The 16121-nt window shown below is 37.5% G+C and overlaps 1 protein-coding gene across 6 annotated transcripts in view; it reads left to right on the top strand.

The window, feature by feature from the left end:
• The window catches only part of KIAA0825 (KIAA0825 ortholog), a 549915-nt gene extending 534521 nt beyond the window's left edge, over nt 1-15394 (top strand). For all 6 annotated transcript variants that reach the window (XM_069085102.1, XM_069085097.1, XM_069085101.1 and 3 more), the window contains one exon: nt 12163-15394. In XM_069085102.1, coding sequence (XP_068941203.1) covers nt 12163-12280 — 118 coding nt within the window. In that variant the 3' untranslated portion in view covers nt 12281-15394. The remainder of the gene's footprint in view (nt 1-12162) is intronic.
• The last annotated feature ends 727 nt before the right edge of the window (nt 15395-16121 follow it).

Raw genomic sequence — 16121 nt, 5'->3', positions numbered from 1 at the left:
TCTTTCTTTCTTTCTTTCTTTCTTTCTTTCTTTCTTTCTTTCTTTCTTTCTTTCTTTCTTTCTTTCTTTCTTTCTTTCTTTCTTTCTTTCTTTCTTTCTTTCTTTCTTTCTCTATCTTTCAAATTCATCATTCAACTGAAATTGCTAAGTTACCAGAGCAGCTCCAAAGTTACCAAACATCCTAACTGCCAAATTTAATAGCCTTTTCTTAATAATTCTTTTTGACCTCTCTGAAACCTTTGACAATATTAATCATCTTCTTCTCCTGGACACTCTCTTCTCTATAGGGTTTCATACTCTCCTCTGAGTCTCCTCCTGCTAACTGATTACTCAATTTCCTTTACTGGATCTCTTTCTTGGTCTAACTCATTAACCATTGGTGTCCCACAAGGTTCTCCCCTTTGCTCTCTTCTCCCTCTATACTGTCTCAGTGGGGGTGGCTAGGTGGCGCAGTAAATAGAGCACTGGCCCTGGAGTCAGGAGGAACTGAGTTCAAATCCAGACTCAGACACTTAACACAAAAAAAAAGCTAGCCGTGTGACCTTGAGCAAGTCACTTAACCCCAATTTCCCTCCAAAAAGCAAAAAAAATAAAAATAATATACTATCTCAGTTGGTGATCTCATCAGCTCCTACAGATTCAGTCATCCTATTTATGCAGATGATTGTCAGATCTATTTTTCCAGCCCTAACTTCTCTCCTGGCCACCAGTCTTGCATCACAAACTGCCTACTAGATGTCTTGAACTAGATTCCCTTTTATTGTTGTTGTTGTTGTACAGTTATATCCAACTCTTCCCGACCCCATTTGAGGTTTTCTTGGCAACGATACTGGAGTAGTTTCTCATTTCCTTCTCCAGCTCATCTTACAAGTGAGGAACTGAGACAAACAAGATTAAGTGACTTGCAGTTAGTTAGTAACTAAGGCCAGATTTGAAGTCAGGAAGATGTCTTTCTGACTTAAGGCCTGGAGCTCTATCCATCATGCCACCTGTCTGCCCCATAGTCCAAAACATGTCCAGCATGTCCAAAACGAAATTCATTATCTTTCTCCCACAGCTCTTCCCTCTTCTTAACTTCACTATTACCCAGGCTGTAGGTACCAGATTGTTTACCAGATATTACCAGATATAGGTATCATCTCCACTGACTCCTCACCCCACAGAGCCTCTCAATCTATTGTGAAGTCTTATTATTTCTACATTTCTTTCCTCTTCCTTTTGCTTACATAAGTAATGTGCAAACCCTTGTCATCTCACTCCTCAGCTATTATACTAAACTTTCAGGTCACTCTCCATGCCTCAAATCCCTCTTTAGGCCAGTCTAGCAACTGTGAAATTCATCTTCCCAAAGGGCAGGTCTAGCCATGACACCCTCCCACTCATTAAATTCTTATGGCTCTCATTTATATCCATGATCTATGTTTGATTCTTTAAAGTTCTTCACAGTACCAATCTTCTTATGCTTTCCTTTCCTTCACACAACTCAGGAATCCAGTAAAACTGGCCTTTTTGATGTTCCTCACACATGACCCTCCATCTTCCAATTCTTTGCCTTTTTAATGACTATCTCCCATACTTGGGATAAATTCCCTCTTCACCTCAACCTGGCTTCAGTCAATATTGAGGTCAAATCCAACCTTCTCAAGGAGATCTTTCCTGTCCCCTTCTTCTTCCCTCCCTTTTATTCCTTGTGCCTTCCGTCTGAAATTACCTTCCATTTACATTGTGTATGCCATAAGAATATTTCTTTACATGTGGTAACCCTCTCCACTAGAATGGGAGCTTTTTGAGGGCAAGACCATGTTTTTACCTTTCTTTGTAAACCCAACACTTGCCACATTACCAGGCATGTAGTAAGCCCTTATTAAATGCTTATTGACTGACAAAAAAAATTTAACCAAACTTATCAAGCTCATATATCTTTTTAGTTTCTTTTTTGTGTAGGGCTTACCATGTTAATCTAAGTATTAGCCCCACATTTGTTCTAAATTGTACTACATAAATTAGGTACTGCATATAACTCATGATTTTTTTTTTTTCCAGATATATACTGGGGCAAGGGGAAGGGGAAGGGGAAGTAGAGCTTTCTTTTTTCCTTTCAAAGAGATTTCACTTCAGAGGTTTAGCCTATATTCAGACTAACATAGTACCTAATTTTCCCATCTTCCCTGGGTTTTTTTCTTACTAATTAGCAAGGAAGTAGTCAATCTACACCTGGATGGAGCCAGAAATCACTTCATAGATATAACCTTCGAAGAATGACAATGTGCCTTGCATGACTTTGGAAAGGCCCTACTACTCCAATACAGTGGCTTTGTAATTGTTAATTCTTTAAGGGAAAATTTTATAGTGTGGATGAGAGTAGAAATGACAGAATGAGAAAACAAACTAAAAGAATGACAGCTGTGTGCTTGAATACTGGGAATCTGACTTTGACCTCGGGCAAGGTACGTTCAAGGTACATTAGCCTCATCTGTAAAATGAAGGGGTTGGCCTAGCTAGCCTCTGAGATCCTTTCTACTTTGAAATCCCAAGAGTTGTGGTTCTATTTAGGATAGGGGAAAGAAAGTCGAGAGGTGATTTAATGACTGTTTCAAATATATGAAGAATTATGATCGAGTGCCTAACAACTATTGATTCTCATTTTCCCTGAGGATAGAATAAAAGGACATGAGCTAAAACTACAGCTTAAGGCACTTAGGTCAAATGTAAGGGAGAATTTCCTGGCAGTGAGTGGTATTAAACATTGGCACACATTCCAAAAGGAGATTGTGGAATCTCATCTAGAGATCTTATTAGAAGCAGGATAGAGCCTTGTATGTCTTGTATGATTTAGGAAAGGCCCCGTCTTCAGGCAAGGAGACTGTCCCTTCTAGTCCTGAGGTTTCACATGAAATATGGAGAACTACTTGGAAGAAAGATGCTGTTTATATTCAAGGAGCTACTATAATTTCAGGGCTATCCATTCAAAATTGTAGCACATTGCCTACCACTCTTGATGAATCACATTTTCTCAAACAGTTATTCCAAGACTCTCAACCGTAGCAAGGCTATGTTATCTGTTCCCTCCCTCAAGTCTCTCCTTTGGGAGTGATTCACAGAAGAACCTTCCTCTAGAAATGCAAGTCAAAAAAGAAGATAGCTTCAGTTTCTGCAATTTCCCATTTCACTGTGAATGCCTATGAATAGGTGGGGGGTGTTTCTGATATTACTATTAATAGATTTCCAGTGGGTCAAAGGAATTCTCATGTCTTCCTGAAATTGCTTCTTGAGAAGGAAAATCTGTAGAGCTAACCGACAACCAGATGCTATGTATTAATTTGATGAAAACTGCACTAGTTTCTAAAAAATTTATCACCAATGTTGCATGTAACAAATAACAGCATGCAAGATTTTTTAATAAGCCTTTCGTGGCAACAAAGACAACGGTTAAATCCCTTTTATGCAGTTACTGCTTGAAAATGTTCATAGCCTTAGCCTGAATTTTACCAGTAAAACTCTATCCAAAAAGAGCAGGGCAGTGTCATGGAAATAGCCCACCTCAGGGTTAAGAAGGCCTAAGTTTGAGACTCATCTGAGCCACACACTGGTTATGTGACTGAGCAAAGCATTTAACCTCATTTACCCCCCCGCAGTGGATAGAGTGCTGGCCCTGGAGTCAGGAAGACTTCTCTTCATGAGTTCAAATCTGGACTTCGACACTTAATAACTCTGTGACCCTGAGGAAGTCACTTACTCCTGTTTGCCTCAGTTTCCTCATCTATAAAATGAGCCATAGATAATATGTAATAGCTGACATTCATATAGAACTTTCAGTTCTGCAAAACACTACTCATACATTAAATTCTCATTTATCTTGACAACAACTCTGCAAGACAGATGCTATCAGTATCAGTGTACCTGTTTTATAGATGAGGAAACTAAACCTTAAGGGACTTTCCCACAGTCACAAAGTTAGTAAATGTCAGCATGAGGTTCAAACCCAACAGAGAATGCCTCCAAACAGAGCCCTCTTTACACTATACCAGACAGCCTTTTCAACAGCAGGGCATCTACCAAGGGCCTCCTGTGTGTCCCTAAGAAACTTGAAGTGTAATCCTTTCTTACAGATGTTAGGCCTTTAGCAAATGTTTGTTGCATGAATACATGGGGAGAAAGAATATAATTGTAAGAAAAACATCAAGTACAAGATTGATATAAACAAATACCATAGGAATTCAGAATGACGGAACAATTGTGATCTATTATAGAGACATGTGTCCAATTAAAACTTTAAGTGACATATGACAAACTGATGGATGATGGAATTGATTTTGACACCTGACCTGAGGAAGTTATTTTGTTCAGTTGAATGAGTTTGTGTTCCAACTTTTACTTTGCTTATGGAACCTTTTTTAAGTCTATAAAATAGTAAAAATCTAGTGAGACAATTTGCACATTACTATTTTAAGTTGTTTGATATAGTCATTCAATTCTTGGCATTTCTGGAAAGAACACTAGCAAGGAGGCCAATGATCTGGAAGCCAGTTGTACTGACCCAAGACCACTCATTTCAGTTACACAGAAATTTTTGATGGTCAAATGTCATCTTGGTGGACCTTTTTATTATCTGTTTTTGTGCTGGTGAATTTAAGGTTACTATTTCTTTAAATCACCTACTACCCAATAAGAACATGATGAGTGCTATCTTTCTGACATTTCAGTGAAATATGAATTGTGCCCTAAAGGATGGGTAGGATTTGCATGCAAAGAGTAAGGACAAGAACATTCTGGGTAGGTGGTTTCAAAGCAAAAACATGCCTAGCATGGGAGATAATCAGGGGACATTGAGTAAACCAGTTTGATTGATATAGGAGAACAATGGGAGATAAAACTGAAAGGCGAGGGTGGGACCAGACCATAGAGGACCATGATTGACAATCTAAGAGACTGAGCTTTCTTATACTGAGGAATTGGCACTGATTGAAGGATTTAGTGGAAGGGAGGAATATGTCAAGTGCAGCATTTGAGCCTTTCTAGGATCTGGGATTTCATCCCAACATCCTCCACCAACCTAGACCACAGTCTTTCTACGTCTTAGTAGATAAATGGTCCTTAAGACTTTAAGTTGCTTAAAAATATATCCTGATGTAGCCAATTTAGTGATTAGCATTGCTAAGCTTAGCTGGGCTGGTCCTCACATAATATACATATGTATAGTCTGTCACTATATACTCAAGCCTTTTTAGCTTGGTAGAATTTGCCAGAAATAGAGTGCCACTTACATAGCTAGTCTTCAGGGGCCTCTCCAACCCCAATGAGGAATCAGAGGATGACTCTTAATTCAGGTGTAAGTAATTTTAGGAAAATTAATCTGGCAGGAAGTACACAAGAATGGAGAAAAGAGAAAGCCAATTAGCAGTCTATGGCAGTTATCTAGACATAAAAATAATAAAAGCCTGAACTAGCATCAGTGGCAGTAGATAGGAATTGAGAGTGGAGATGCTGCTGCAAAGAGGGAGTAGAAATAGTAGATTGCTTATGTAATAAGTATCAATAATAGATTACTTATGTAAGAGATAAGGAAAGGGGATGGGATGAGTTAAAACAAATTTGGAACTAAGATGTCAGGGCCAGAGTTTAAAATTTCGGTCCTGGCTGCATAAAGTGACTAATAGTTAAGATCATCAAGGAGGAGAAGGAGGAAAAAGAATTGAGAGCCTTCAGAACTTTGGGGAATGACTATGTTTAGGGTGTGGAAGAAGGAGGAGCCAGGGGACACAACATGATTTCCCCTGCTATTCATAGGATTTCTCATGAAGCTGGTGGGAAAGTGTTGTGTAGAGATTTTTTTTTTCTGAGAGAATAAAATCTAATAGGACTTAGTTTTTTATTCTACAGCTACCAACTGGATGGGTAATTTGAAGTCATTAATTTGTCCAGATGGTTAATGTTGTTTAACAGTACAATTAACTAATAAATAATTGTAAAGTACTTTGTAAATATAAAGTGCTACATAAATGTTTAATAATAACATAAAATCTGGAGGCTTATTTCAAACAGCACTTTTATAGTCTAGTATTTTATTGGCACTTTAAGACAAATGCCAATAATATGAGAAGATGCCATCATTATCGAATGTATTTGAAAAATACGACACAGGGTATGCAGGAAAACAAAGACAGACTTGGCCATGCTGTGTTGCACAGGGAGTGGGTTGGTATTATAATTCTCCCTTATGAATGAAAAGCCAGCAGTATGGAAGCAGAAATATAGAACCAAACAATGAGAAAGCTATCACAAAAAGTAGAAACTTTATTTCCATAGGGAAATGAAGCATCTATCAGACAATCCAATTCTAAGAGCAGAGAACAAGAGAAAGGAGTTAGGGATAAGAGCTCCAGCATCTCTACCATGTGGGAGGTTTAATAGAGAAGACTGTGTGAATACTGAGTCTTTGCTTGTGGCCTCAGAGGATGCTGCATAATTCAACCTAAAGACTAATCTGGCTTATAATGGTTTCATTCTAGTATACCCAGACATCTAGAGACTAAGTCAGTTCTAGGTTGATCCTGCTAAGAGTATATGAACCCCAAGTCCCCCCTTTCTAGTGGCTTTCTGTATGATCAGGTCCATTTTAAGACTGAAACCTAAATATCTTGACCAGCAACTCTGGGGCAACCATGGGGGTACTGGTATTATGGTTCACTAACACTCAAACGTTAATTTGTGGGCCAAGGTTGCACCCCACTAAAACATAACATAATTTTACGTGTAGATTACTGGGAACACATTAGCAGAGTGTAACTAAGGTGGGACCATTCAGACTTTACTCATAGGGTGATGACATCCAGGGGGAACATTTCCTCTCCAAGGCAGTCCAGAAACCACAGTTTCTGTGTCCTGTTGATTCAAGATGTTTGCTAGACAACAGTGCCACACAGTGCATGCAGACCTACTTTTTCACCCAATCCCCGCCCCAGGGACCCTGCCAGACTGTATAACCAGTGTGAACCTCCCTATGACCCAGCTCCAACTCCATGGTCCCTTTGGAGTGGTTCTCCTTTCTCAGTGGTATATCTCCCACACTCTGAAGCCTTTCAGGGGCAGAAATGAGTCTCTCAGGGGACAGGCCACCACCCCCTTTCCCAGTTCAGCTGCATTTGTGATTGTATCACCCTCTATGGCACCATAACCCTGATCCTCACCCTAGTGTCAAGTGAAAGAATTTCTAGTTAGATTTCTATATGTTGATGCTTAAATGACTACAAACTATTTTCATTTATTATATGTATTTGCTAATGATTCCTACCCTACATTATAATTCAGAATGTATTGGGGTTACAGATCGACTAGAATCAGTTTGTATAGATTCCTGAAATCAAAATGGCAGTTGTGGTTGGGTGGTTATTTCTGGTTTCATGATAAAGTTGCTAAGATTCAAGAAAATTAAAGATGGTTGAAATGTAGCAAATCTAATTATTTCTGTTGTAGTTTGTCAGTCGAAAAGGGAGAATTGACAAATTTTTTATTAATATTCCACATATAGAATCATAAGACCATAGGTTTCAATCTAGAAAGATCATTAGGAGTCATACAATCATTTATTTGAATAGCTCCTCCTCTTTTACAAAGATAGTTTATTGACAAAGATGTAGTAGTGGGAGGTGGGGGGTAGGATTTATGTGGGGACAGAGCTCTGATTCTGGGAACCTTGACAGCCACCATATCTGAGAGCATAATTTCACCCACAGTGGACTGTGTGTCTATCATCAATAGAAAAGAATTTCAAAGCAGTACCAGCAATCATATGAATGGATCACATCTGAATCTACTTTCATTGAGATGTTGAAGAAATTTAAACTCCTAAAAACTAACCCAGACTTATTTCAGATTACTAGAATCTTGAGATATTGTATTACTACAGCAAAATGAAGATGAAATTCCTTTTTTGTAACAGGAGCAAAAGCAGAAAGGTGCTGCCTTGACTCACTCAAGCATCTTAGTGCAAGAACATCAAAATTGGTTTCCTTAACTGGACTAAAATCAACCTCATGTTCATTGTAGAAAGGACTTAGTTGAAATATTAAGTTACTTCCCTTCCCTTTCTTTTTCTTTTCCCCCAAATCCCCTGATTTTGAGGAGGAAAAATAACTATGTAAATATGTATAAGTGTATACATTTATATTTTCTTCAGATAATTGGGCAAAAGGACAGGGAGTGAGAGAAATATAGACACATGTCACATAATGCCCCTTCATATATACCATTTCTGCAAATTCAGGATGCATTAGAAATCTGGAAAATCAGGAGTCCTTCCATGTTATCACAAAGATGTGTTGTTAATATTTGCAAAAATCCTGTGAGGTAGAAATCTATCTCCATTTGCTCAGATATAAATCAGGCACAACAAATAATAATGACCCATGATTAGTTGGGCTAAACACTTCCATAATATATTAACATTATTTTAAAAATCCTATCCAAAGTTTTCAACTACTGGTCTTAAGCCTTCCTCTTGTAAAGACAGAATACCAGGCATAATTATATGAGGGGGAAAAAAATCTATTTCTCCCTCAAGATTTGGAAAGCACAAAGGAAGGAAACTAGGTGAGTAAATTTAGTATTGATGCAATCCATTCTATGATAAAAATGAAGTTGAATTTGCCCAGATAAGGAAACTATTTTGATTTATGAACACTAAGATCTGTATAATGTGGTTCTGCAAGTATCTCTGAGCTGCTGATTGTATCTATAATTAAGGTAAAAGATTTAAAAAAAAAAAAAAAGGAAAGGCAGTAGTATGGTGTAGCAGATAGAGAGCTAACTTGCCCCTGACATGGTCTAGCTGGTTCATTGACCCTAGATAAGTCACTTAACTTCTCAATGCCCAAAACAACTCCCAAAAACATAAAATCACAGATCATTTCTCTATTTCTATTGGTAGAGGGAGTTTTCTCACTATGAAAATGCCTGATTTGGTCTCAGTGCTTTAAAGAAAAAAAAGAGTAACACCTAGCCAATTCTCTAAGCTCCTAGATTTTTTTATGCTGTCTTTTTGAGGAAACTCCTGTACATAAAACAATAATAATAATATCTGACCATTTTCATCTATCGTGGATCTTAAAAACAAGACTTTGGTTTGCCATTCACTTCCTTTTTGAAAATAAACTCTACTGGTATTTAAAAGAACCATGGAAAATGCTTATGTACTGGGAACTGAGGTTCTCTCTAGCAAAGTGCCAACTTTTTCTTTAGCTCTTCACATTTCCTACACAGACAGATCTAGTGTTCTTGTTTGCAATTCCTGAAACTGCTGCAAACTCCATCATTTCAGGGCCTCTTTCAGGGCATGCACACCCCTCACTTTTGCCTTTACACCAATGAAATCGCAGGTCCATACCACCAAAAAAGGGTGACAGTTTAGTGTTGCTAAAAGGGAATGAATATTTCTTTGATGATACTTTCAGGAACATTGTACAGTTGTAAAGACCTCATCTCTAGAAGGGCAGTTATCAGGCTTGTGAAAAGAGCAAAGTTAGGGGAAAGAGAATTTCAAGATGGCAGATAGGGGAAGTGTGTCCCAACTGATGTCACAGTGATCTTTTGAATAAGGGGAAGGGTCCTATAGAAGCACAAGACGGTTGGTAGATAGATAGATAGATGATAGATAGATAGATAGATAGATAGATAGATAGATAGATAGATAGATAGATAGATAGAATACATATATACATAAATACAGGCACTGTGCTAAGTCCTGGGGATACAAATACAAACTATACAATCCTTACCCTCAAGGAGTTTGTATTCTAATAGGAGAAGATAACATATAAAAGGGAATTGGAAAGAGCAAGGGGAAGAATGGTCATGAATGCAGCTGAGGAGGAGGAATCCAAAGGAGTCTATACATAAATTGGCCAAGCGTAACTGGAGTTCTTCTAAAATTGTAGTCTCGGTAGTTTGAGTATTTAGTAATAAACAGCTGGATCTGCAACAACCATGACCTCTCTATGGTCACTTGCAAATCTGCCACCAAGGTAATCTTATAAGGCAACATGAGATAATACAGATTTAACACTGGCCTGGTTTAACTGTATGCTGTCTTGACTTGTACCCATAAAATCAAGAGGAACCATATAAATGGAAGGTGATCTGAAATATGAGACTCATGACTCATCATATGGGACATAGCTCTAACCCCTACCTAATAAATACACAATATATTAGTGAGGCTGGAGGAGTTAATGGTTATGGTGGCTGTAAATATAATGCCATGCCAGAGTTAGACTCTGTAGGGCAAGTGTATGTAACTAAGGCCCATGATCAATGTGGGGAGGAGGGGATCCTCTGGACTGGTAGTCTCTGAAACCCCACCACTGACTGAAGTGAGTGTCTGACATGAGGGTGGTGGCAGTAATTAGAATAGACACAGATCTGAAGAAAAAGGCAAGAAATTCTAGGGAAAGAATCAGGACATCTGGCTGCTTCTATCAGGGATGGTTTCATATTGGTTGCATTAATTCAACCAGGAGTATTCACTTGTATTGGACAGAGTATAGGCTATTTGAACTGAATTCAACAGTCGGTTTTAAGTCTAACAATAGACTTAACTGATTTTTTGTCCGCTGAATTGACTCTTAGGCAACAATGACTGAACAAACTATTTATTTTCATTCTGTGTTAACACAGTCAAGACTGTGATACAGTTAGATATAAATTATCTATACAGCCCATAAGTGTGAAATTCAGAAGTGTTTAGGACAAAAACACTTCATGTTTTCGGTCCCAGTTCCTCCCAATTCCATAAGAGTGACATTTTTAGAGAAACATGAATTCCAGCACACTCTGTTTCTTACTTTTGTCATGTTTCCCTATTGTGTTATATACTGATTCATTTTATACAAGCACATAGGAAATGTAAGAATGTTCTGGGAGGTAAATAACATTGCCTAATATCACTAATTACTAAGGCACAATTATACTGGGCCTGATTGTCACCAAGCTTCAGGATCTTCATCTTGAAATTTAGTGTGTATACAATTCATTTAGATTACATTCATTATACAGATTTTCTAATGAAACAAAGAGATTGTGCTTTCAATTTCCACAAGTGGAGATAATGATTAAAATATTTATGCAGATATGCATATTTTGTTCTGTTGACATTCTTAAAGGGATTTGTTTACCCAGCACAATGTTAACACCTTTAACAACTACAAAAGAGGGTAAAACAAATTTTGCATTCTTCATTTTGTTTTGAGAGTGCTCATAGGATAACCTAATTTATCTAAAGTCCTGACCAAAGGAGAAAGGCCATAGTTTGAGAAAAAATAAAAATTATTGGGCTAATTTTGGCTGTGGTAAATGATACTTGTAAAATGGTTAAAGGCCACAATTATCTTCATTTTGGTTTTTCTGATTGAGGGTTCTATTTGATGTTGTTTTTGTTTTAGTTGTTTTTCAGTCATATCTGACCCTTTGTAACCATATTAGGAGTTTTCTTGGCAAAAATACTGGTTTGCCATTTCCCTCTCCAACTCGTTTAATAAAGGAACTAAGGCAAACAAAGTTAAGTGACTTGTCCGGGGTCACACAGCTAATAAGTGTCTGAGGCTGGATTTGAACTGGGAAAGATGAGTCTTCCTGACTCCATGCTCAGTACTCTTATCCACAGCCATCTAGCTGCCATTCTATTTGCTATATATACTAATGATTAGGTTGTTTACTCATGAAACAGGTAGCAGAGGAATCTTACAAAATTTCCAAAGTTGGTTTAGGTAGCCTTGTGGCCTCAATAGGAAAGATATAAAGACTAAACATAAGTGCTAATGAAATTTGGCTACCCCTAGATTATATATTTTAGTGGTTAGCATGAATCCACAAATTTCATACTTTATTTTTAAACCTCCTTATACCCTCCTTCTCTTAGCCTTTTGCTAGGACTACAAACAAGGTATGTAATAAATATCTTAGGATTTCCCTTCCTGTTCCTGTTGCCCACCTTGCGAGAAGAGGTGCCAATGACCTGGGTTGTCCAAAAGGTTAAGAGCAGAAGGGCAGATGGCAGATTCCAGACAAAGTCTGAAATAAGCCATAAATTTAAACCACCAGAGTCTGAATAACTGAGAGTCAGCTGTAGCTTGAAAGTTAATGGAATACTAACTATGTCTTTTCTTTCAGGTGGGAGATGAGGACAGATGAAACACTAGAAGAGGAAGAAAAAGTGATGCTGGAACACTTGAAAACAATGTGTTTGATCCAGAGTTCTTCTGCCTCAGATAACCCAGAGGAACAGTAATCTGCAAAAAGAAAAAAAAAGGCAACTGATATATTTTAGGAAGTCTTAGCATGCCATGGAGCGTGTTTCATCCTAGAATCAGAATACACCTCAGATGTGCTGTGAAGCATGAAACCAATGGCTTAAGTAAGCCCTGTACTGAAAATGAGTAGTTATTAAAGCATAAGGAACATAGTGGTGTTATATATTTTTATTTTTAAAATTGTAGTTTAAAATTAGCTTTTTAAACTTGTCTTCTTCTGCGATGGCTGCTACCTTGCCTTCCCTTTGCATTTCTTTTTTTTTTTCTCCTTGTATTCTTAAAGCATCTGTGAAAATAGGCCACGTTCTTGGAATGTATTATCCCTCTGGATTATTTGATATATGTGGACCAACACTAAAACAGAATGATATTCTCACAGGGACCATGGTCATCCTAGTCTCCAAACTCAGGATTTTAGAGGCATCTTCAATTACTCATCCACTACCAATCCCCAGATGCAGTCTGTCACAAAGGCCTTCCTTTCTCTGTAATTGTTACATGGGCCTCCATTAATGTTATAACTGGTCTCTAATCCCTCCCCTGAATTACTACAGTAACCCATGTACCAGCCTCCCTGCCTCTAGCCTTTCCCTCCTTGAACTTCTTTTCATTTCAGTAACAAGAATTGTTTTCCTGGGACAGCTAGGTGATGCAGTGAATAGAGCACCAGCCCTGGAGTCAGGAAGATGTGAGTTCAAATCTGGCCTCAGACGCTTAATACTTACTAGCCATGTGACCTTGGGCAAGTCATTTAACCCCAATTGCCCTGCCTTCCCCCCTCCAAAAAGAAAAAAAAATTGTTTTCCTACGGTAACCTCTGAATCCAGGCACTCTACTTTCCAGAGACCTATTGTGGGCTTCTCTTGCTGCTCCCATCAAACTAAAGTTCCTTTAAATTAAATTAAATCTAAATTCATACTTTGAGGTCATCCACCAATTGGCCTCCTATCTTGCCAGCTGCCCTTGGAATAGTCTATAAAACAACTCACCATACCAAAACTATCTTCACCCCAAACCTGACAAGTGTGATTATATCTGTAAAACCTGTGGAAATACAATAATGCTGTCCCACCTCTGAGCAATCAGATTTAACATTGCTCCAACCAGAAATACCTCCCTCCCCTTCCACTAAAGTGCTCTTTCACCATCTCCAAAACTCACCCACTTCCAAGACACTTTTCCAAAAATTCACCTGCCTTGAATCATTTCAGGGATCCTTACTCCTATCTCCACTTCGCTTCCAAGCATTTATTATCACTTGCATGCATGTCATTGAAGGTCTTCTGGCTACTATAGGCCTATTGTTAGTTATGAAGATGTATTTTCTGTCACTCTCATTTGTATACATTATTATATTTTATATTTATATTTTCCATGATTATGTCCTTATCCTTGAGGGCCTAATAAGTATTCTACATAGATTGGGTGCTCACTAACTGCCATGGAATGGCTAATTGGCATTGAAAAAAAGAAGAGTTGGAGTGAGATGACTGGATTGTAGATAGTCTGTAAGACAACTGGTCAAAGCTTCATCATAAGGCCCATTTAAAACTAAATGAGATCAAACATGAGAGAATTGGCCTTCTCAGGATAAGTAATAGATCGTTCATGTCTCTATATTCTATAATTCTTTTAAAATATTTCTGTGCTTTTTTATTCGAAAGGAAAAAGGTTCTTTTGTTTTGTTTTGTTTTTTTACCATTTTTAAAAAATGGGTTGAGTACATTGAAGGATGGCAGCTACAGAGAATCTCTTGCTTTATTTCTTTAAATAAAAATGCACAAATGGCCTATGTAGCTGCCTGCCAAATAAACTACTTTATTTTTAAGAATATACTTTATTTGGCCAGTATAGTCATAAGCCTAATGCTTTAGGACATGGCAGAAGGAATTTCTTAAAATGGGAGAAGTTTTTTTGTGACAGAAGAGGCAGACGAGTTTAAAAGTATGCCACTCGTAAATAGTTATGAGAAGAAAACTTTAAGAGTTCTAGACTTTTCCATCTTATTTTATTGATCCATTAAGTCAAAGATAACTTATTAATCCATTATGTTGAATGTGAAACTTCCTATAAATACTTACCACAGTAATCAGCATAAGGCAACTGAAGGACTTTATTAAAGTGACCTTGGTGCTTCTCTATGTGCTAAAATTGAAGGAGAGTTGTATCAAAATGAACACTAAAATGGAAAGTCATTATAAAAATAAATTGACCTGACAACCACATAGAAGAACTTAACGAGGTTTCCAGATGTGGGTGGCTTTTCTTGTTGACTTCATCTACCTAATGGTCATCTCCTAAAACCTATGGGGCCTGAACTAATTATCCTGGGTATGAGACATTTCTCCATCAGTATTAGCCAATGACAGGCATGGTTCATCTGGAACCCAAGTTTTCCTTTGTGAGCCCATTTCAAACTGAAAGAGAAATATCGATGAGAGTGGGGACTGGAACAGCTAACAAATGAGCAGATCTTTTGGCTCTGGACTATATTAGCTCCATGAATTTACTGTCAGAGTAAGTGTCAGAAGGTGTATAATTAAGAATGTTAAATGACATATCACTGATTTTTTTTTTGGAAAGACAGTTTTTGCTTTCTACTTAATGCCTTTCTTAAAGTACAATAAGGAGTGGTACTTCAAAAGACTTGCTCATTTTGACATCTGTTTCACAATGACAAAAAATTAGCAGTACAGATGAAGCCAGTGCTGTTTTCCTGAATTTACCTCCTCAAACTATCGTCTTCTTTGCCTGGGAAGTATGAATTAGCCTTTAAACTGTCTGAAATTTATTTCATTTTTAAAAGGGAACTAGCCATATATTTGTAAACAGTCAATTCTGTGTAACTCTCCTATTACATTTATTTATCTAGTGATGGATTTATAAACAGATTGCTATTAATATTATTAGTAGCTACTATATGAAGTATGATTTTATACACAAATACACATAAATGTTAAGGAATCCTAGCTTTTATTTTATAAATCTGTAAGATAGATATGTATTACTATAATCTCAGGATAAGTTTAGAACTGTGTTACATAAGTACCAACTGTAATCAAAGAATGAGAAATAAAAAGCATTTGTTTCTACTGGCTGGGTATGAGTCATAATGTTCTATTACCCTATTCTATACACTCTTGGGGGAAAAGACCTTCTGGCAGTTTATAATTAGCAAATTTTAATGTAGAGAAGCTATAATTGGAGGCTTCAGTGAGACATATTTCTTGTGTGAGCACCAAAAGTTCTTGAGACTTAATGAGGAGCCCCACTACCATGGGTGCTGCATTAGCCATTCATTGCTCTACTTAATGAAGAAATGTATCAGTTTTGCCTTAGAGAAATCATTTCAGTAGAACTAGGTCTAATGCCATAAACTCCTGTTCGTCCAGAATCCAAAGAATGAAAAAACCCAAATAACCAAAGTTTCCTTCTGACTTTCGCACAAATAGGTAATTGGCTCCATAGAACAAACCACACACAGATAAATTAAACCCATATATAAATTTAAATTATACAAGATTCTATGGCAGACGCAACTGTGGACGTGACTTTGTTCAACGATCTGCTGAACCTTGACATCCAACAAGGTATAAAAGCAGGCATATTCATCAGTATCAAGGAAGATGTCCACTGTGAATTCCAAGCATCTTCTCTGAGATGACAGTGAACTAGTTATGTCAGTCTATAGAATATCGCCAAATTTACCTTTATAGTGTGGATGAACATTCTATCACCAAAACTATAACATGAAGCCAGTTTGGCCACTAAGTCTGTGTGTGTGCACATGTGTGTCAGCTTATCTGTCTATCTACACAC

This window comes from Petaurus breviceps, unplaced genomic scaffold, assembly GCF_028583685.1.
Source record: "Petaurus breviceps papuanus isolate PSGF00001 unplaced genomic scaffold, PetGlider_PUasm1.0 175, whole genome shotgun sequence".
Classification (NCBI taxonomy): Eukaryota; Metazoa; Chordata; class Mammalia; order Diprotodontia; family Petauridae; genus Petaurus; species Petaurus breviceps.
Note: the sequence above shows the minus strand (reverse complement) of the source record. Positions and strands in the feature narration are given on the sequence as shown.